The sequence below is a fragment of the Zophobas morio genome, unplaced genomic scaffold, assembly GCF_036711695.1.
Source record: "Zophobas morio isolate AGI-343-1 ecotype UQ-CSIRO unplaced genomic scaffold, CSIRO_AGI_Zmor_V1 ptg000014l, whole genome shotgun sequence".
Taxonomy (NCBI): domain Eukaryota; kingdom Metazoa; phylum Arthropoda; class Insecta; order Coleoptera; family Tenebrionidae; genus Zophobas; species Zophobas morio.
The window spans coordinates 23396285-23417536 of NW_026972119.1; the positions used below are offsets into that span (position 1 = coordinate 23396285).

The 21252-nt window shown below is 28.6% G+C and overlaps 1 protein-coding gene across 9 annotated transcripts in view; it reads left to right on the forward strand.

The window, feature by feature from the left end:
• Positions 1 to 20853, forward strand: part of LOC135128669 (uncharacterized) — a 33990-nt gene extending 13137 nt beyond the window's left edge. For 7 of the 9 annotated variants that reach the window (XM_064055659.1, XM_064055661.1, XM_064055664.1 and 4 more), the window contains exons 4-9: positions 6428 to 6570; positions 6622 to 6844; positions 6902 to 7098; positions 7151 to 7267; positions 19105 to 19323; positions 19372 to 20853. In XM_064055659.1, coding sequence (XP_063911729.1) covers positions 6428 to 6570; positions 6622 to 6844; positions 6902 to 7098; positions 7151 to 7267; positions 19105 to 19323; positions 19372 to 20417 — 1945 coding nt within the window. In that variant the 3' untranslated portion in view covers positions 20418 to 20853. The remainder of the gene's footprint in view (positions 1 to 6427; positions 6571 to 6621; positions 6845 to 6901; positions 7099 to 7150; positions 7268 to 19104; positions 19324 to 19371) is intronic. The other 2 variants (XM_064055668.1, XM_064055667.1) reach the window with 1 other exon arrangement.
• The last annotated feature ends 399 nt before the right edge of the window (positions 20854 to 21252 follow it).

A 21252-nucleotide genomic window follows, 5' to 3' on the forward strand; every position in this document is an offset into this window, starting at 1 on the left:
TTTCACTGTTCCAATTTTTCGTTTCTTTTTTTTCTTTTTTATTTTTTCAATTTTTCGTTCTCGTTTTATAAATTTTTTCAATGAGGATTTTTTCATTTCGGATTTTTCATTTTTCAACTTTAGGTGTTTTAATTGTTCGATTTTTCAGTTTCTGATTTTTGAAATTTTCGTTTCTTCATTTTTTTATTTGCAGTTTTTCTTGTTTTCATTTTAAATATGTAATAATAATTATTATAATTTTAAAAATATTTCATTACTTCAATTTCACGATTTTAGAATTTTTCCATTTTTCAATTATTATTGGATTAATGTTTATCATTTATTGGATTTTTCGCTTTTTCGGTTTTTAATTTTTCAATTTCTCGATATTTAATTTTCAATTTTTCCAGCTTTTCAGTATTACAGTTTTTCGACTTTATAATTTTTCAATTGTTCAGTTTTTGGGTTTCTAATTTTTCGATACGTTTTTTCCATTCATTAATTTTTTTCGATTTTTCATTTTCTCGATTTTTGGTTTTTTCGTTTTTTCAGTTCTTCGATTTGTAATTTTTCGATTTTCCGCTTTTTCGATTTTGCAATTTTTAGTTTTTTCAGTTTTTCGATTTTTCATTTTTTTCCGATTGTTTTTCGATTTTTAATTTTCCAACTTTTCAACTTTTTGTAAAAAAAATGTATAATAATTGTAAACTTGAACTTGAAATATTGAAGAATCGAAAAATTCAAAAATCGAAAGATTAAAATTGGGAAATTGAAAAAGTGCAAAGTCAGTACATTGAAAAATAGAAAAATGGGGAAATCGAGAAACTAAAAAGTCCAAAAACCGAAAGAGGAATCATTGAAAAATTAAAAATCGAGAAATTGAAAAAATAAAAAACGAAAAATTAAAATATGCAGGAAACAAAAAATCAAAAAAATGTTGAATCGAGTAATTAAATGAAAATGTAAACTTTAAAAACCAACACATTGAAAAATGGAAAAATTAAAAAACGGAATATAAAAATGTTGACAGCGAAAATTGAAAAAATGAAAAAATCGAGAAGTGGCAAAATCGAAAAATTGAAGATTTAAAAATTGGTTCAAAAACTTGTAAAATTAAAAAATAGAAAATGGTAAAAGCGAAACAGTGAAAAATCAAAACATTGAAAAACAGAAAAATAAAAGAGTAAAATCAGGGAGAGTGAAAACTAAAAACACTGAAAACTAGAAAATTTTAAAATAGAAAAGGGTGTAGATAGTGTAAAATTTAATTTTTAGAAGTCGTCTAACATTGAAGAAACGAAAAATTAAAAAATCGAAAGATTAAAATTGAGAAATTGAAAAAGTGCAAAAAAAAAAATTGAAAAATAGAAAAATGGGAAAATCGAGAAACTAAAAAGACCAAAAACCGAAAGAGGAATAATTGAAAAATGAAAAATCGCGAAATTGAAAATCAAAAAATCGACAAGTGGCAAAATCGAAAAATTGAAGATTTAAAAATTGATTCAAAAACTTGTAAAGTCAAAAAATTGAAAAATTTAATAGCTGAAAAATGAAGATACTGAAAAATGAACAATTGAAAAATGAATGGTGAAAGGGAAACAGTGAAAAATCAAAACATTGCAAAATTGAAAAATCGGGAAATTCAAAAAAGAAAAACCGAAAAATTGAAAATAAAAGAGATTAAAATGAGGGAGAGTGAAACCTAAAAACACTGAAAATTAGAAAATTTTAAAATAGAAAATGGTAGCAAATTTGATTTTTGAAAAAGTCGTCCAAAAATTTTCAAAAAATTCAGGGTTATACATCTTGACGAGCTGATTCCAAAAATATAGCGTCTTTAGCGTCACGGAGCAATATTTTCGAAATATTCGGAGTGAAATTGGAATCTCTTTAAATTTTTAAAAATTACGATATTTCAATGGGCGATTCTGGAAACATGGCTAGAGTTATCGATGAAATGAGGTCTGGAGTTCGAAATCTACAAGAAAATGCATTCAGTTACATTTCAAAAATCGTCGAAAATGGGTAGAAAATTTCATTTTTGAAAAAGTCGTCTAAAAATTTTGAGAATATTCAAGAATATAGATCCCGACGTGCTGATTCCAAAAATGTAGCTTGTTTATGATCATGGAGCAATGTTTTCGGAATAATCGGTGTGAAATTCGAATTTTTTGAAATTTTCAAAAAGCGCGATATTTCAATGGGGATTCTGGAAAAACGGTTAGAGTTATCAAAGAAATGAGGCCGGAAGTGACTTCTGCGGCCCGAAATCTACAAGAAAATGTGTTTAGTTGAATTTCGAAAATCGTTGAAAATAGTCGAAATGTGCAATTTTTCGATTTGAGTTCTCGAGTTTTCAATTTCAATTGTTAATTTCTGTTTTTTTAATTTTTTTCAATTGCTCGTTTGTTTTTAAATTTCGAGTTTATAATTTTTTGTACATATGTATTTCAAATTTTAATTTTTTCAGTTTTTGGTTTCTTCAATGTTTCGATTTGCGATTTTTAAAATTTTTCGTTTTTTTTTGGTTCTACAGTATCTAAATTTTTCAATTTTTCGATTCTTTAATTTTTCATTCCTTCAAATTTTCGATTTGCATTTTTTCAATTTAATTTTTTAATTTTTCGTTGCTTCAATTTTTCGAGTTTTAATTTTTAAATTTTTCATTTTTACGATTTTTCAAATTTTAGGTGTTTCAATTTTTAGCTTCGGCAATTTTTCGATTATTCTGCAGTTTGACGAGCTTTTAATTTTTCAATTTTTCGTTTCGGATTTTTATTTTTTTTTTTCATTTTTTGGTTTTCCAATGTTCTGATTTAATTTTTTTAGTATGGAATATTTGAATTTTTGGATTTTCCAATCTTTGAATTTTTTGATTTTTCAACTTTTAGGTGTTTTAATTATTCGTTTTTTTTTTGAGTTTTAGAGGTTCCAGTTTCTCGATTTTTGAATTTTTCGTTTCTTCAAGTTTTCATTTGCAATTTTTGTAATTTTCATTTTAAGTGTTATAATAAATGTAATTTTTAAAATGAATCAGTTTTTTAATTTTACGATTTTAGAATTTTTCCATTTTTCACTTTTCAAGTTAATTTTTCGATTCTACAAATGTTTGTGTTTTCTAATTTTTCGATTCGATTCGTATTTTCTCTTTCCAGTTTTTCGATTCATTAATTTTTTTCAATTATTCAGTTTCTTGGTATTTAATATTTCACTGTTCCAATTTTTCGTTTCTTCAGTTCTGGTTTTATAATTTGTTTTCGGAGTGGAAATTTTCGTTTCGGATTTTTCAATTTTTCGGTTTTTAATTTTTCGATTTTTCAACTTTTAGGTGTTTTAATTGTTAATTTTTTCAGTTTTTCGTTTCTTCAATTTTTGATTTGTAGTTTTTCTTGTTTTCATTTTAAATACGTAATAATAATTATAACTTTAAAAATATTTCATTATTTCAATTTTACGATTTCAGAATTTTTCCATTTATCAATATAAATCTTTTTCATTTATTGGTTTTTTAATGTTTCAATTTTCCGTTTCTTCAGTTCTTCGATTTGTAATTTTGCGATTATCCACCTTTTCGATTTTGCAATTTTTAGTTTTTTCAGTTTTTCGATTTTTCAATTTTTCCGAATTGTCAATTTTTCCGATTTTTAATTTTCTAACTTCACAACTTTTTGGTAAAAAAAATGTATATAACTGTAAACCTGAACTTGAAATATTGAAGAAACGAAAAATTCAAAAATCGAAAGATTAAAATTGGGAAACTGAAAAAGTGCAAAATCAGTACATTGGAAAATAGAAAAATAGAGAAATCGAGAAACTAAAAAGTCCAAAAACCGAAAGAGGAGTCATTGAAAAATTAAAAATCGAAAAATTAAAAAAATAAGAAATAACGAAAAATTAAAATATGCAGGAAACGAAAAATCAAAAAATTGTTGAATCGAGTGATTAAATGAAAATGTAAAATTTAAAAACCAACACATTGAAAAATGGAAAAATTAAAAAACGGAATATAAAAATGTTGACAGCGAAAATTGAAAAAACGAAAAAATCGAGAATTGGCAAAATCGAAAAATTGAAGATTTAAAAATTGATTCAAAAACTTGTAAAATTAAAATATGGAAAATGGTAAAAGCGAAACAGTGAAAAATCAAAACATTGAAAAATAGAAAAATAAAAGAGTAAAATCAGGGAGAGTGAAAACTAAAAACACTGAAAACTAGAAAATTTTAAAATAGAAAAGGGTGTAGATAGTGGAAAATTTAATTTTTAGAAGTCGTCTAAAAATTCTCAAAAAATCAGATTTATAGATCTTGACGTGCTGATTCCAGAGATATAACTTGTTTATGGCAATATTTTCGGAATATTCGATGTGAAATTCGAATTTTTTGAAATTTTTAAAATTTGCGGTATTTCAATGGACGATTTTAGAAAAACGGTTGGAGTTATCGAAGAAAGTGACTTCTGCGGCCCAAAATCTACAGGAAAATGTGTTTACTTGAATTTCTAAAATCGCAGAAAATGAGTCGAAATGTGCAATTTTTCGATTTGAGTTTCTCGAGTTTTCTATTTCAATTTTTCGTTTCCGTTTTTTTTTAAATTTTTTTCAATCATTCAATTTTATAATTTTTTGTATTTTAAATGTGAATTTTGTCAATTTTTTGGTTACTTCAATGTTTAATTTGCGATTTTTTAATTTTTGATTTTTTTTGGTTCTGCAGTTTCTAAATTTTACAATTTTTCGATTTAAAATCAAAAAGTTTTGAATTTTCAATTTTTCAGTTTTTCGATTCTTTAGTTTTTCATTTCTTCAAATTTTGGATTTGCAATTCTTCGATGGTCTGATTTTTTAGTTTTTTGTTTTGTCAGTTTCAATTTTTTCAATGTTTCGTTGCTTCAATTTCTTCGATTTTCCAATTTTTAGGTGTTTCAATTTTTAGATTCTGCAATTTTTATATTTGCAATTGCACGAGTTTTTAATGTTTTATTTTTCAGTTTTTCGATGTAAAATTTTTCTTTTCGGTTTTTTATTAATTTTTGTATTTTTTGGTTTTTCAGTGTGTTTTGATTTTATTTTTTTCAATATGGAATTTTTCAATTTTTGGATTTTCCAATTGTTGCATTTTTCGTTTTTTCAGTTTTAGATTAGAGCTTCCAGTTTCCCGATTTTTGAATTTTTCGTTTCTTCAAGTTTTCATTTGCAATTTTTCTAGTTTTCATTTTAAGTGTTATAATAAATGTAATTTTTAAAATGAATCAGTTTTTTAATTTTACGATTTTAGAATTTTTCCATTTTTTAATTTTCCAAGTTAATTTTTCGATTCTACAAATGTTTGTGTTTTCTAATTTTTCGGTTCGATTCATATATATTTTCTCTTTCCAGTTTTTCGATTCATTAATTTTTTTCAATTTTTCAGTTTCTTGGTATTTAATATTTCACTGTTCCAATTTTTCGTTTCTTCAGTTCTGGTTTTATAATTTGTTTTCGGTGTGGAAATTTTCGTTTCGGATTTTTCAATTTTTCGCTGTTTTACTTGTTATTTTTTTTTTTTGTTTTCATTTTAAATACGTAATAATAATTATAACTTTAAAAATATTTCATTATTTCAATTTCACGATTTTAGAATTTTTCCATTTTTCAATTCTTCAATAAATCTTTTTCATCTATTGGATTTTTCACTTTTTCGGCTTCACAATTTTTCACAATGTTTGGGTTTTTCAGTTTTTCGATACGTTTTTTTTCTTTCCAGTTTTTCCACTTTTTTCGATTTTTCAACTTCTCGATTTTTGGTTTTTCAGTGTTTCAATTTTTCGTTTCTTCAGTTCTTCGATTTATAATTTCTCGTTTTTCCACTTTTTCGATTTTGCAATTTTTAGTTTTTTCAGGTTTTCGATTTTTCAGTTTTTACCGATTTTTTGTTTTTCGATTTTTAATTTTCCAACTTCTCAACTTTTGATAAAAAGGAATCATTGAGAATTTAAAAATCGAGCAAATGGAAAAATCTAAGGATCAGAATTCCCAGAAATTAAAAATTGAAAAATCGAAAAATAAAAAAAATTAAAAAACGAAAAATTAAAATATGTAGGAAACGAAAATCAAAAAATTGTTGAATGGAGTAATTTTCAATTAATCAAAAATCTAGAAGTGGCAAAATCGAAAAATCGGGAAATGGCAAAACCAAAAAATTGAAGATCTAAAAATTGATTCAGAAATTTGAGAAAGAGAGTGAAAACTAAAAACACTGAAAATTAGAAAATTTTAAAAAAGGATATACATAGTGGAAAATTTGATTTTTGAAAAAGTCGTCCAAAAATTCTAAAAAAAATCAGGATTGAAAAGTGAAAGGCGCTTCATAATTTTCCAAATTTCACCCTACCATTCACATTAGATTATCAAATGCATGCGCATGTCCGTTTCCCAGAGTGCGCACCCGTACCCATCACGTTTTAAAAGTGACAATTCCAGAAACGTTCCCGCCAGCACGACCCGACGCAGCCTTCCCGACATCCCCTCGGAACAAGGAGCCGCCGTCAACTGGGAACCCACCGGCGACAACTCCTCCGAGCATTACGCCACAGTGGGTCAGTTCCAGAACGGTACAATCCACCTCCATCCAAACCCCAATCACCATTTTGACCTCTCCACAGCCAAAAGACACACCACACACAACGGCATCGAAACGCGGCCTAGCATCTCCCAGCACAGCTCCATTAGCCAAGCCGACGACACCTCCTCCCCGTACGAGAAGGTCAAATACGACAAAATCAAATCCAAAGAACACCCCTACGCGCAGCTGCAGCCCACCACGAGCCGGCAAGCCGTCCTGGAGGAGGCGAAGCTCGGCTGCGAAGAACGAACGAGTTTGTTGAGGTATGGGTCCGATTTTGAGCGAGGGGGTACTTAAGTTAAGTCATTTGTTGGTGATAGACCTGATGGATCGAGTACGTCCTCGGAGCCGTCAGCTCCACCCAGATCTCGAAGATCATCCGCCCATAGCGGGTTGGGTGTGGATATTCCAGCTGCGTCGGCTGTGGCTGGAGGTATCGCCGCTAGTCCAGAATTGCCTTACATGACGCCGCCCGTTACGCAACCTAATTTTAGTGGGGATTCACAGGATTCTTCCAGTAATGTTGGGGTTTTGGTTTAGTGGTGGTTGGTAGACGTGTTTTGTTTCAGAGGGGTACACGAGTATTAGCGTCCGAGAGCCCTTGGCGAATATCATGGCGCAAACGAAAGAATTGAATAAGAAGAGGGATGTGGATCAGCATTATTCGACGGTGTCTGATGATTCAGGTACGTGCCAATTTTCTTAGTCTGTCAGTCCGTCCGTCCGTCCGTCTGTCTGTCCTGGCCCGATTATTATCAAATTTTGTATTTATGTTAGGAATATCATGTAGATGGTAAAACGCTAACCAAAATATGTCTAATAATCCCCCCCAATAATGTGATGACGTCAATTCAATTACATAGTAAATGTAATATGTTTTAAGTTTCTTGTCTTGAAAAGACGACTACGTATATTAAGAAAAAAGGGAAAACATAAGCCCCGCCCACCCGCCCTGTCTCGAGTGTGATGATTTTTTTTATTCGTCGTGAGCCAAGAAGGCGGAGCTTAAACTGCAAAATCCTTATTTCTCTACGAGAAATTAAAAACATGTTTTTGAGTGTCGTGTTCTTCAAAGAATACCATGTATAATTGTATATATATTAAAAAAAAAAAATGAAGCCAAATATTAAGCGCCACCCATACCTGCCCTGATCTAAGTAATAATGAAGTTTTCATTCGACCTAGGGTCGGAGCCTAATTGCAAAATCAATATTTCCTTAAAAAAAAATTACATTATGCCTTTTTGTTTTAAGATGTGTAGACTTCTTTTCACCACAAACTTAAAACATGAAAAATAAAGACTAAAAAATCGTAAGTCGATATTGAAAAATTGGAGAATCGAAAAATCGAAACTTCAAAAAATCGAAAAATCCAGAAATCCAGAAATCATTGATTTTTGAAATTGTATGGTTTTTAGTTTTTCGATTTTTTTGTTGTTTCGATTTCCCGTTTTCGCAATTTTTCAATTTTTTGATTTATTGATTGCTCAATTTTTCAATTTTTCGTTTTTTTATATTTTTACTTCATTTATTCTCCGATTTTTCTTTTTTCTACTTTGATTTTTTAGTTTTTCAATTCTTCATTTTTTATTTTTCAGTTTTTCGGTTTTTCGATATTTTGATGTTTTGATTTTTCGACTATTTATTTCAATTACTCAATTTTCCGATATTTCCGTTTGGGATTTTTCGATTTTTCGATTTCTCGATTTTCTATTTTTCGATATTTTTGTTTTGGGATTTTTCAGTTTTTCGGTTTTTCGATATTTTGATTTTTCGATTTCACAATTTTTTTATTTTTCAATTACTCAATTTCTCAATTCTTCGATTTATAGATCTTTCGATTTTTTTCAATTTTCTGATGTTTCAGTTTTGGGTTTTCCAGTTTTTCTTTGACTCTACAATTTTTCAGTTTTTTGAGTTTTTGATTTTTCGTTTCGATTTCCCGATTTTTTTATTTTTCAGTTATTCCTTTCAGTTTTTCGATTTTTGAATTTTCTGATTTCTGGATTTTTCGATTTTTTGAAGTTTCGAATTTTCGATTTTACAATTTTTCGATTTTTCAATTACTCAATTTCTCAATTCTTCGACTTATAGATTTTTCGATTTTTCAATTTTTTGATATTTCAATTTTAGGTTTTCCAGTTTTTCTTTGACTCTCCAATTTTTCAGTTTTTTGAAGTTTTGATTTTTCCTTTCAATTTTCCGATTTTTGAATTTTTAAAGTTTTCGATTTTTCCATTTTTTAATTTTTGAAATTTTAGATGAAGATTTTAGTTTCTCGATTCCTGAATTTTTCAATATATCGACACCTGAATTTTTCAATATATCGACGTTTCGATTTTTCAATTTTTTGATATTTCAGTTGTGGGTTTTCCAGTTTTTCTTTGACTCTACAATTTTTCAGTTTTTTGAATTTTTTATTTTTTATTTTTGTTTGGGATTTTTCATTTTTTCGGTTTTTCGATATTTTGATTTTTCGATTTCACAATTTTTCGATTTTTCAATTACTCAATTTCTCAATTCTTCGATTTATAGATTTTTCGATTTTTTTGCAATTTTCTGATATTTCAGTTTTGGGTTTTCCAGTTTTTCTTTGACTCTACAATTTTTCAGTTTTTTGAATTTTTGATTATTCGTTTCGATTTCCCGATTTTTTGATTTTTCAGTTTTTCCTTTCAACTTTTCGATTTTTGAATTTTTAAAGTTTTCGTTTTTTCCATTTTTTAATTTTTCGATTTTTTGAAATTTTAGATGAAGATTTTAGTTTCTCGATTCCTGAATTTCTCAATATATCGACATTTCGATTTTCGTTTCTATTGTTGGATTTGTTGATTTCTGGATTTTTCGATTTTTTGATTTTTTGATGGTTCGATTTTTCACAACTTCTCACCTTTATAGATTTCTCGATTTTTCTATATGTAAGGATCGGCATTTTTCAGATTTTCGATTCCTTGTTATGTGAATTTTTCGATTTCCGATTTTTGAATTTTTGAATTTTCTGATTTCTGGATTTTTCGATTTTTTGAAGTTTCGATTTTTCAATTTCACAATTTTTCGATTTTTCAATTACTCAATTTCTCAATTCTTCGACTTAATAGATTTTTCGATTTTTCAATTTTTTGAAATTTCAGTTGTGGGTTTTCCAGTTTTTCTTTGACTCTACAATTTTTCAGTTTTTTGAATTTTTGATTTTTCATTTCGATTTCCCGATTTTTTGTTTTTTCAGTTTTTGTTTCTTTAATTGCTCGATTTTTGGATATTTCAATTTTTGAATTTTAAAATTTTTCGATTTTTCCATTTTCGATTGCTTGATTTTTAAGTTTCGGCTTCTCGGTTTCTCAATGTTTCGATTTTGCGATTTCTTGATTTCCCGGTTTTTCGATTATACATTTTTTCTATTTTTGAAATTGTATGTTTTTTGGTTTTTCGATTTTTTTGTTGTTTCGGTTTCTCGATCTTTCAATTCCTCGATTTTTCAATTTTTCGAATTTTCGATTTCCCGTTTTCGCAGTTTTTCGATTTTTTTTTTGATTTTTCGATTGATCAATTATTCAATTTTTCGTTTTTTTTATATTTTTCACTTCATTTATTCTCCGATTTTTCTTTTTTCTATTTTGGTTTTTTAGTTTTTCAATTCTTCTATTTTTTATTTTTCAGTTTTTAGATATTTTGATTTTTCAATTTCACAGTTTTTCGATTTTTCAATTACTCAATTTCTCAATTCTTCGATTTATAGATTTTTTGATTTTTTAATTTTCTGATATTTCAGTTTTGGGTTTTCCAGTTTTTCTTTGACTCTCCAATTTTTCAGTTTTTCCTTTCAATTTTTCGATTTTTGAAGTTTTCGATTTTTCAATTTTTTAATTTTTCGATTTTTCGATTTTCCGATTTCTTTATTTCTCAGTTTGTCGATTATTCAATTTTTTGATTTTTGAAATTTTAGATGAAGATTTTAGGTTCTCGATTCCTGAATTTTCAGTTTGTTCTATTTCTCGAATTTTTGATTTACAGATTTCTCTTCCTATTTCTATATTCTTAATTTTTCGATTTTTAAATTTTTTAGTTCTTTAATTGCTCGATTTTTCGATATTTCAATATTTGAATTTTAAAATTTTTCGACTTTCTATTTTCGATTGCTTGATTTTTAAGTTTCGGTTTCTCGGTTTCTCAATTTTTCGATTTTGCGATTTCTTGATTTCCCGGTTTTTCGATTATAAAAATCTAGAAATCAACAAATGCAAAAATAGAAACGAAAATCGAAATGTCTATTTACTGAAAAATTTAGGAATCGAGAAACTAAAATCTACATCTAAAATTTCAAAAATCGTAAAAATTTAATAATCGAAAAGTTGAGAAATAAAGAAATCGAAAAATCGAAAACTTAAAAAACGGAAAAATCGAAAACTTTAAAAATTCAAAAATCGAAAAATTATAGTCAAAGAAAAACTGGAAAACCCAAAACTGAAATATCAGAAAATTGAAAAATCGAAAAATCTATAAATCGAAGAATTGAGAAATTGAGTAATTGAAAAGTCGAAAAATCAAAACATCAAAATATCGAAAAACCGAAAAACTGAAAAATAAAAAATTGAAGAATTGAAAAACTGAAAAATCTAAATAGAAAAAAGAAAAATCGGAGACTAAATGAAGTAAAAAATATAAAAAAACGAAACATTGAAAAATTCAACAATTGAAAAATCAAAAAACTTGAAAAACTGCGAAAACGGGAAATCGAAAATTAAAAAATTGAAAAATCGAACAATTAAAAAAACAAAAACTGAAAAAACAAACAATTAAAAAATCGAAAAATTGAAAAATCCAGAAAAGAACAAATCCAAAAATAGAAACGAAAATCGAAATGTCATTATATATTGAAAAATTTAGGAATGGAGAAACTAAAATCTTGATCTAAAATTTCAAAAATCGAAAAATTGAATAATCGAAAAACTGAGAAATAAAGAAATCGGAAAATCGAAAAATTAAAAAATGGAAAAATCGAAAACTTCAAAAATTCAACAATCGAAAAATTGAAAGGAAAAACTGAAAAATCAAAAAATCGGGAAACCGAAACGAAAAATCAACAATTCAAAAAACTTAAAAATTGTAGAGTCAAAGAAAAACTGAAAAACCCACAACTGAAATATCAGAAAATTGAAAAATTGAAAAATCTATAAATCGAAGAATTGAGAAATTGAGTAATTGAAAAATCGAAAAATTGTGAAATCAAAACATCAAAATATCGAAAAACGGAAAAACTGAAAAATAAAAAATCGGAGAATAAATGAAGTGAAAAATATAAAAAAACGAAAAATTGAGCAATCGAAAAATCAAAAAAATAGAAAAATTGCGAAAACAGGAAATCGTAAATTCGAAAAATTGAAAAATCGAGGATTTGAAAGATCGAGAAACCGAAACTACCAAAATATCGAAAAATAAAAAATTTGAAAAACTAAAAAACATAAAATTTCAAAAATCGAAAAATTGTATAATCGAAAAACCGGGAAATCAAGAAATCTAGAAATGGAAAAATTGAGAAACCGAGAAACCGCAACTTAAAAATCGAGCAATCGAAAATGCAAAAGTCGAAAAATTTTAAAATTCAAAAATTGAAATATTGAAAAATCGAGCAATTGAAGAAACAAAAACTGAAAAAACAAACAATTAAAAAATGAAAAAATTAAGAAATCTAGAAATACGAGGAGAAATCTGTAAATCGAAAAATCGAGAAATAGAACAAATTCGAAAAATAAAAAAATTGAAAAGTCATCACAATTGAGATAGGGCGGGTGGGCGAGCCTACATTTTGTCTTTTTGTTTTAAGATGTCTAGACTTCTTTTCACTACAAACTTAAAACATGAAAAATAAAGACGAAAAAATCGTAAGTCGATATTGAAAAATTGGGAAATCTAAAAATCGAAACTTCAAAAAATCGAAAAATCCAGAAATCCAGAAATCAAAAAATTCAAAAATACAAAAATCGGAAGTCGAAAAATTTACATAACAAGGAATCGAAAATCTGAAAAATTCCAATCCGTACATATAGAAAAATCGAGAAATCTATAAAGGTGAAAAATCGAACCATCAAAAAATCGAAAAATTGATAAAATCCAGAAATCAACAAATCCAAAAATACAAACGAAAATCGAAAACTTGAATAATCGAAAAACTGAGAACTGAAGAAATCGGGAAATCGAAAAATCTAAAAATTACAAAATGGGAAAATCGAAAATTTCAAAAATTAAAATACCGAAAAATTAAAAAAAAACTGAAAAATCGAAAAATCGGGAAATCGGAACGAAAAATCAAACATTAAAAAAGCTGAAATTTGAGTAATTGAAAATTCGAAAAATTGTGAAATCAAAACATCAAAATATCGAAAAACTGAAAAATAAAAAATTGAAGAATTGAAAAACTAAAAAATCAAAATAGAAAAAAGAAAAATCGGAGAATAAATGAAGTGAAGAATATAAAGAAAACGAAAAATCAAAAAAAAAATTGAAAAACTGCGAAAATGGGAAATCGAAAATTCGAAAAATTGAAAAATCGAGGAATTGAAACATCGAGAAACCGAAACAACAAAAAAATCGAAAAACCAAAACATACAATTTCAAAAATCGAGAAACCGGGAAATCAAGAAATCGCAAAATCGAAAAATTGGGAAACCGAGAAACCGAATTAAAAATCGAGCAATCGAAAATGGAAAAGTCAAAAAATTTTAAAATTAAAAATTTGAAATATCGAAAAATCGAGCAATTAAAGAAACAAAAACTGAAAAAACAAAAAATTAAAAAATCGAAAAATTAAGAATCTAGTAATAGAACAAACTGAAAATTAGAAAAATCGAACAATCCAAAAAGAGGAAAATCAAAAAAATTGAGAAATTGGGAAATCGAAACTTCAAAAATAGAAAAATCGAGATATCGAGACACGGAGGAATTGAAAAATAAAAAAATAGGAGAATTTAATATAAGAAAATTTAAAAATTCAAGAATCGAGATATCAAAAAATCGATACATTGAAGAAACCAAAAACTGAAAAACAAAAAATCAAGAAATCGAGAAATCCGAGAAAATATCTATAAATTGAAAAATTGTGAAAACGAATAAATCCAAAAATCGAAAAATCCATAGTTTAAAAGATCCAAAAATTGAAAAATTTTAAATTCAAAGATCAAAGACAAGTCGAGAAATCGAAAAATTCAAAAATTTAAAAATCGGAAATCGAAAAATTCATATAATAAGGAATCGAAAATCTGAAAAATTCCAATCCCTAAATATAGAAAAATCGAGAAATCTATAAAGGTGAAAAATTGTGAAAAATCCAACTATCGAAAAATCGAAAAACTGAAAAATCCAGAAATCAACAAATCCAAAAATAGAAACGAAAATCGAAAAATTGAGAAACCGAGAAACTGAGACTTAAAAATCGAGCAATCGAAAATGGAAAAGTCGAAAACATTTAAAATTCAAACATTGAAATATCGAAAAATCGAGCAATTAAAGAAATAAAAACTGAAAAAACAAAAAATTAAAAAATGGAAAAATTAAGAAATCTAGAAATACGAGGAGAAATCTGTAAATCGAAAAATCGAGAAATAGAACAAACTGAAAATTCGAAAAATAAAAAAATTGAAAAACTAAAAAATGTAAAATCAAAAATTCGAAAAATCGAACAATCCAAAAATATAAAAATCGAGATATCGGGACATGGAGGAATCGAAAAATGGAAAAATAGGAAAATTTAATATAGGAAAATTTAAAAATTAAAAAATCGATAAATTGAAGAAACGAAAAATTGAAAAATCAAAAATCAAGAAATCGAGAAATCCGAGAAAATATCTATAAATTGACAAATTGAAAAATGTTAAATTCAAAGATCAAAGACAAGTCGAGAAATCGAAAAATTATAAAATTTGGAAAATTTGTATAATTATTAAATATACATTTTGCCTTTTTGTTTTAATATGTGTAGACTGGACCCATCCAAGTTAATATACGAGTCCTTGCAAAAATGTTGATGATGTCATCACAAAATTGTGTACAGAAAAAACTCAATGTTTCATTGTACTTCAGGTGCGAGGGAAGTTCTGTCGAAACAACTCTCGACCAATTTTTTTTTTTTTTTATAAATGTTCATCTGATAATATGTTAATAGTTAACACAATACGAGATTATCTATTAACAATTATTCAATCAATTCGGTATAATCTATGCGATTATCGGTCTCATGTCTAAAGATTATATCAGGTTTTATCTTCATTAATGCAGTGTTTTAAGAGGGTTTAAATTTAGTTTGCGTCCATCAATGCAATTACTCTTGTTTAACGTTGTGTCAATGATATGGATTATCTGTGGATGACTATAATATTTTAGAACAAGTTCTTTGTTTAAGTTCCTCGTTGTAGTCTGTCACCATTTCGCTATAGACAGGTATAACACACTCCATATTTCTATGTCGAAAAAACCTGCCGCATATTATACTCTTTATTTTTATTTCAAGTAAGTTTAAATTATATCTCTGTCGAATTTATAAGAAAAAAACACTATTGGCGTATTCCGGAAATAAATGTTCAAATTCAAGTCGCAAGAAAATCATTGAATCTGGAAGAGAATAATTAGACATAAAACAACAATTATCAAATTAAATATTCAAAAGTTCAAAAATCTAAAAACTGAACAAAAAAATTAAAACTGGAATTTCGAATTCGATTTTATAAGATTTGTTTTTTTTTCCAATTTTTCGATTATCAGGTTTTTGATTTTCCAATGTTTCGAAGTTTTCATTTTTGAATTCCTATATTTTAAAATTTAGATTTTTCTATTTAAAATTTTTCAGTTTTTCAACTTTTTTATGTTTCAATTTCTCGGTCTTTCTATTTTTCGACTTCAGTTTTAAATTTTTCGGTTTTTCAAATTTTCAATTCTAGAAATTTTTGATTTTTCAAAATTTCATTTTCTCGATTTTAAATTTTACGATTCGCCAATCTGTCGATTTTGCAAATTTTCGATTTCTCGATTTTTGAATTCCGATATTTTAAAATTTAGATTTTTCCATTTTAAGTTTTTCAATTTTTCAATCTTTTTATGTTTCCATCTCTCAGTCTTTCGATTTTTCGACTTCCCGGTTTTAGATTTTTCGGTTTTTCAAATTTTCAATTTTAGAAAATTTTGGTTTTTCAGTATTTCACTCTTGGAATGTTTTGATTTTACGTTTCTTTAGTCTCTCGATTTTTCAAATTTTCGGTTTCTAGATTTTTAAATCTTTGATCTCTCAATTTTTCGATATTTTAGTTTTACGATTTTTCAATTTTTTAATATCTGGCGTGTCTAAGTTTTCGGTTTTTTGGTTTCTCGATTAATCGAATTTTTAACTTTTCCATTTCGCGATTTCTCGATTTTTTTACTTTTCCATATTTCAGTTTTTTGATTTCCCGATTTTCGCGATTCTTCGATTTTTCAGTTTTCCGGTTTGCCTATTTTTCAATTTTTCCATCTTCAAGTTTTTGATTTTTCAATATTTCGATGTTTTGATTTTTCGATTTCTCGATTTTTGAATTCCGATATTTTAAAATTTAGATTTTTCCATTTTAAATTTTTCAATTTTTAGATGTTTCGATTTATGTTTTAATTTTACGTTTCTTCAGTCTCGATTTTTCAAATTTTCGGTTTCTAAATGTTTAAATCTTCGATCTTTCAATTTTCCGATATTTCAGTTGTACGATTTTTCAATTTTTTAATATCTGGCGTGTCTAAATTTTCGGTTTTTGATTTCTGGATTAATCGATTTTTTGACTTTTCCATTTCGCGATTTCTCGATTTTTGAATTACAACATTTTAAAATTTAGATTTTCACATTTAAAATTTTTCAATTTTTTGATGTTTCGATTTATGTTTTAATTTTACGTTTCTTCAGTCTCCATTTTTCAAATTTTCCGTTTCTAGATTTTTAAATCTTTGATCTCCCAATTTTCCGATATTTCAGTTTTACGATTTTTCAATTTTTTAATATCTGGCTTGTCTAAATTTTCGGTTTTTTGATTTTTTGATTAATCGATTTTTTGACTTTTCCATATTTCAGTTTTTCGATTTCCCGATTTTCGCGATTTCTCGATTTTTCAGTTTCCCAGTTTTCCTATTTTTCAATTTTTCCATCTTCAAGTTTTTGATTTTTCAATTTTTGCATGTTTTGATTTTTCGATTTCTCGATTTTTGAATTCCGATATTTTAAAATTTAGATTTTCCCATTTTAAATTTTTCAATTTTTCAAATTTTCAAATTTTAAAATTTTTCGACTTTTCCTTCGGTTTCTCAATTTTTCGATTTTGCGATTTCTTGATTTCCCGGTTTTTCGATTATACAATTTTTCGATTTTTGAAATTTTATGTTTTTTAGTTTTCCAATTTTTTAATTTTTCAATTTCTAGACTACCCGATTTTTCGATTTTTTTGTTGTTTCAGTTTCTCGATCTTTCAATTCCTCGATTTTTCAATTTTTTTGATTTTTCGATCGCTCAATTTTTCAATTTTTCGTTTTTTATAGTTTTCACTTCATTTATTATCCGATTTTCTTTTTTTTATTTTGATTTTTCAGTTTTTCGTTTCTTCAATTTATCGATTTTCTGATATCTCGATTTTTGAATTTTTAAATTTTCCTATTTTTCCATTTTTCGATTCCTCCATGTCTAGATATCTCGATTTTTCTATTTTTGAAGTTTCGATTTTCCAATTTCTTAAGTTTTTGATTTTCTTCTTTTTGGATTGATCGAATTTTTGAAATTTTACATTTTTCAGTTTTTCAATTTTTTATTTTTCGCATTTTCAGTTTGTTCTATTTCTTGTTTTTTCGATTTACAGATTTCTCTTCGTATTTCTAGATTTCTTAATTTTTCGATATTTTAATTTTTTGTTTCTTCGATTGCTCGATTTTTCGATATTTCAATTTATGAATTTTAAAATTTTTTGACTTTTTCTTCGATTTTTCAATTTTTCGATTTTGCGATTTCTTGGTTTCCCGGTTTTTCGATTGTACAATTTTTCGATTTTTGAATTTTTATGTTTTTTGGTTTTTCAATTTTTTAATTTTTCAATTTCTAGACTTCCCGATTTTTCGATTTTTTTGTTGTTTCGGTTTCTCGATTTTTCAAATCCTCGATTTTCCAATTTTTCGAATTTTCGATTTCCCGTTTTCGCAGTTTTTCAATTTTTTTGATTTTTCGGTTGCTCAATTTTACATTTTTTTATATTTTTCACTTCATTAATTCACCGATTTTTCTTTTTTCTATTTTGATTTTTCAGTTTTTCGTTTCTTCAATTTATCGATTTTTTGAGATCTCGATTTTTGAATTTTTAAATTTTCCAATTTTTTCATTTTTCGATTCCTCCATGTCTTGATCTCTCCATTTTTCTATTTTTGAAGTTTCGATTTCCCAATTTCTCAATTTTTTGATTTTCCTCTTTTTGCATTGTTCGACTTATCGAATTTTTGATTTTTTGAATTTTGAAATTTTACATTTTTTAGTTTTTCAATTTTTTATTTTTCGAATTTTAAGTTTCTTCTATTTCTTGATTTTTCGATTTACAGATTTCTCTTCGTATTTTTAGATTTCTTAATTTTTCGATATTTTAATTTTTTGTTTTTTCAGTGTTTGTTTCTTTGATTGCTCGATTTTTTGATATTTCGACTTTTCCTTTGGTTTTTCAATTTTTCGATTTTGCGATTTCTTGATTTCCCGGTTTTTCGATTATACAATTTTTCGATTTTTGAAATTTTATGTTTTTTAGTTCTTCATTTTTTTAATTTTTCAATTTCTAGACTTCCCGATTTTTCAGTTTTTCGAATTTTCGATTTCCCGTTTTTCAATTTTTTTGATTTTTCGATTGCTCAATTTTTCTTTTTTCTATTTTGATTTTTTAGTTATTCAATTCTTCTATTTTTTATTTTTCAGTTTTTCGGTTTTTCGATATTTTGATGTTTTGATTTCACAATTCTTCGATTTATAGATTTTTCGGATAATTCAGTTTTGGGTTTTCCCGTTTTTCTTTGACTCTACAAATTTTCAGTTTTTCAATGTTTCAATTTTTCAATTTTTTGATGTTTCGATTTCTCAGTTTTAGATTGTTCGGTGTTTCAAATTTTCAATTTTTAAAATTTTTGTTCTTTAGTCGGGAACATTAGCAGACGCAGAAAAAAATCAACACAATAGCGTTTACAGAATTTCAATTTCTTACTTCATGTACGAAATATTTATACCAACTTGTGAAATTTTATTTCAGAAAATCAAGTTATTTTTAAACTGTATAAATAAAAACTATTTGATATTTACACAATCTCGTTCTTTGTAAATAAGTATATTTGGCTACATTATCACCATTTTTGTGTAATTTCACTCAAAAAGTATTAAGATAGCAAAATTTGGAGATAACTGGGATAGGTAACCGCTAACCTCTCGAACCACTTAAGATAACCCACTACAGACATCAAATTACGTCAGATTGTAGTGTAAAACAATGACGTTTAATCCCCAGACGATGTATACACCACAATCCCGGACCCAAACAACCAAATTTACACTAGCGAAAGCGAAACGTACGCCCGAATCCCCGCCCACCCCATTACCGTGGAAGCCGAAGTCAACCCTGCCCCCAGCAGGTCCACGGAAAACGAATTCTACGAACCCATCCCCCAACCGCCGCCCCTCAACACCACCTTCAAACAAGGAGGCGGCCACTCGCACTCCAGACAAGGTAAAACCAAAAACGAGCTAGATTTTGTCACCAACGTGTTTCTGTTAGCGTCATCTTCAAGTTCCATCGCCAATATAGGGTCCCCCAAACCCGAGAAACGCCAAGCTAACTCACCACTGCCCCCACCACCGCCAGGTTTGAGTTACGATTTTCAAGTACAACGAAACGTCGACGATTTATATGCAAAAGTGCATAAAAACAAAAAGAAGGAGGAGTCGGATGGGGAGAAGACGCCGGAAAAGGGGAAAAGAAACGGGGATAACACCAGTAGAAAGTCGGTGTCCAGTTGTAGTTCGTCTGAAGAACGAAAAATTCAAGAACAAAGACACAAGGAACATAATTATGAAACCTTGAGGAAGATGAATCGGGATTGTAGTGACCCGGGGTACGAGAAAATCCGGCACGAGGAGCCGGGGTATGCCAGTATTAACGGTCCCGAGAGCATCACCAGCTCCGACCCGGGGTACGAAGTCCTGAAGCAGAGGCCGCTCCCGGAGGTGGACCCCAACTACGAGGAGCTGCAGCACCGGAACTCCAACGCGAGCGACTGCGCCGGCTACTCCAAGGTCAAGTACAACAACGCCGCCCCCGACGGCTACTCCGTCGTCCACAAGGCCAGTAAGAGCGACGACAAGTCCAGGACGTCGAGCAGCTACGGCAGCAACTCGCAGGAGTTCAGCTTGGACGAGCCCAACTACGAGAGCATGCCGAGCGAATCGCTGAGCTCCGAGCACAACTACGCGGCCTTGAAGTCGGGCAGCGAGTCCGACCCGAACTACGAGTCGGTCAACCCGAACTACGAGAGCGTGCGGGAGCTGGAGGAGCCGCCGTACGAGCGCATGAACGACGACTCCAAGGAGCGGGATCTCAGGGGGTACGAGAACATCGACACGTCGGAGAGCTCGAACGGGGACGGCAGGTCGCAGCGCTCGGGCCCGCCGTACGAGCACCTGACCGAGACGGACTCGGAGGTGCCGGGCTACGAGCGGGTGAAGAACGCGTCGTCGAGCGAGTCGACGAGCGAATCGAATCACGCGAAGGCCGCGAGCAACGCGACTCACCTGCTCGAGGAGGACGCGATTTTTCAAGTTTAAAATTCAGTATTGTGCCTACAAGATGGTGCTACGTTTTTATACCGATTCGTGTTTTTATATGGTGATATAGAGTTATAGGTTTTTCAATTTTTAAGAGTCGACTAGAGTAGCTGAGTTTGAGTAGGGTTTTTTTGATGTTGTGATCTTTGAATAGGTAGAGTTTTTTCTCGAGGAAGGCGAGGCCGTTATACGTATTTAGAAGTCGTGGGTTACTTTTTTTTATTTGTCTTCCACATGGTTTTTTACATTCATGCCTTGTGCCAAATAGTTTGCACATATTTTGTCTTATGTGTTTACAATAGACTGCTTTTACATAACTAATTTAGTTACAAAATTGTTGCAATATTAAAGATTAATATATTTAAAACTTTATTTATATTTTATCTATTTATTATGTAATATTTTTTAATAAAACTGTTTTTTAATAAAGTGAGAATTGTTCCTTTTCAGATGCTGGAAAGTCCTGCTTAAGCTTTGTTTTGTAACGAAACAGGGTCTTATAATAACGATTTTTATGTTGGCAATCCTGAATTATTGGTAGCACTATCAGTTCAGTAGTTGTCAACTTTGAAAAGAGCGCGCGTTACAAACGTGATGAGAAAATGACAATTTGACAGTCAGATATACCATCATAAAATATCAAATATGTCTCTAACCTGTCAAAAAATTTGTTTTGTGGTGAAAATATCGGACTATTTTACAAACTGCTAAGACGTGAGACGTAATTTAGTAGGGAAGGTTGACCTAAGACCCTTGTGTGGACCCTTGACAGAATGTGTAATGTTGGTTGCCTATCCATTCCCATAAAATTGGGTTATCATTAGAAATGAGATGA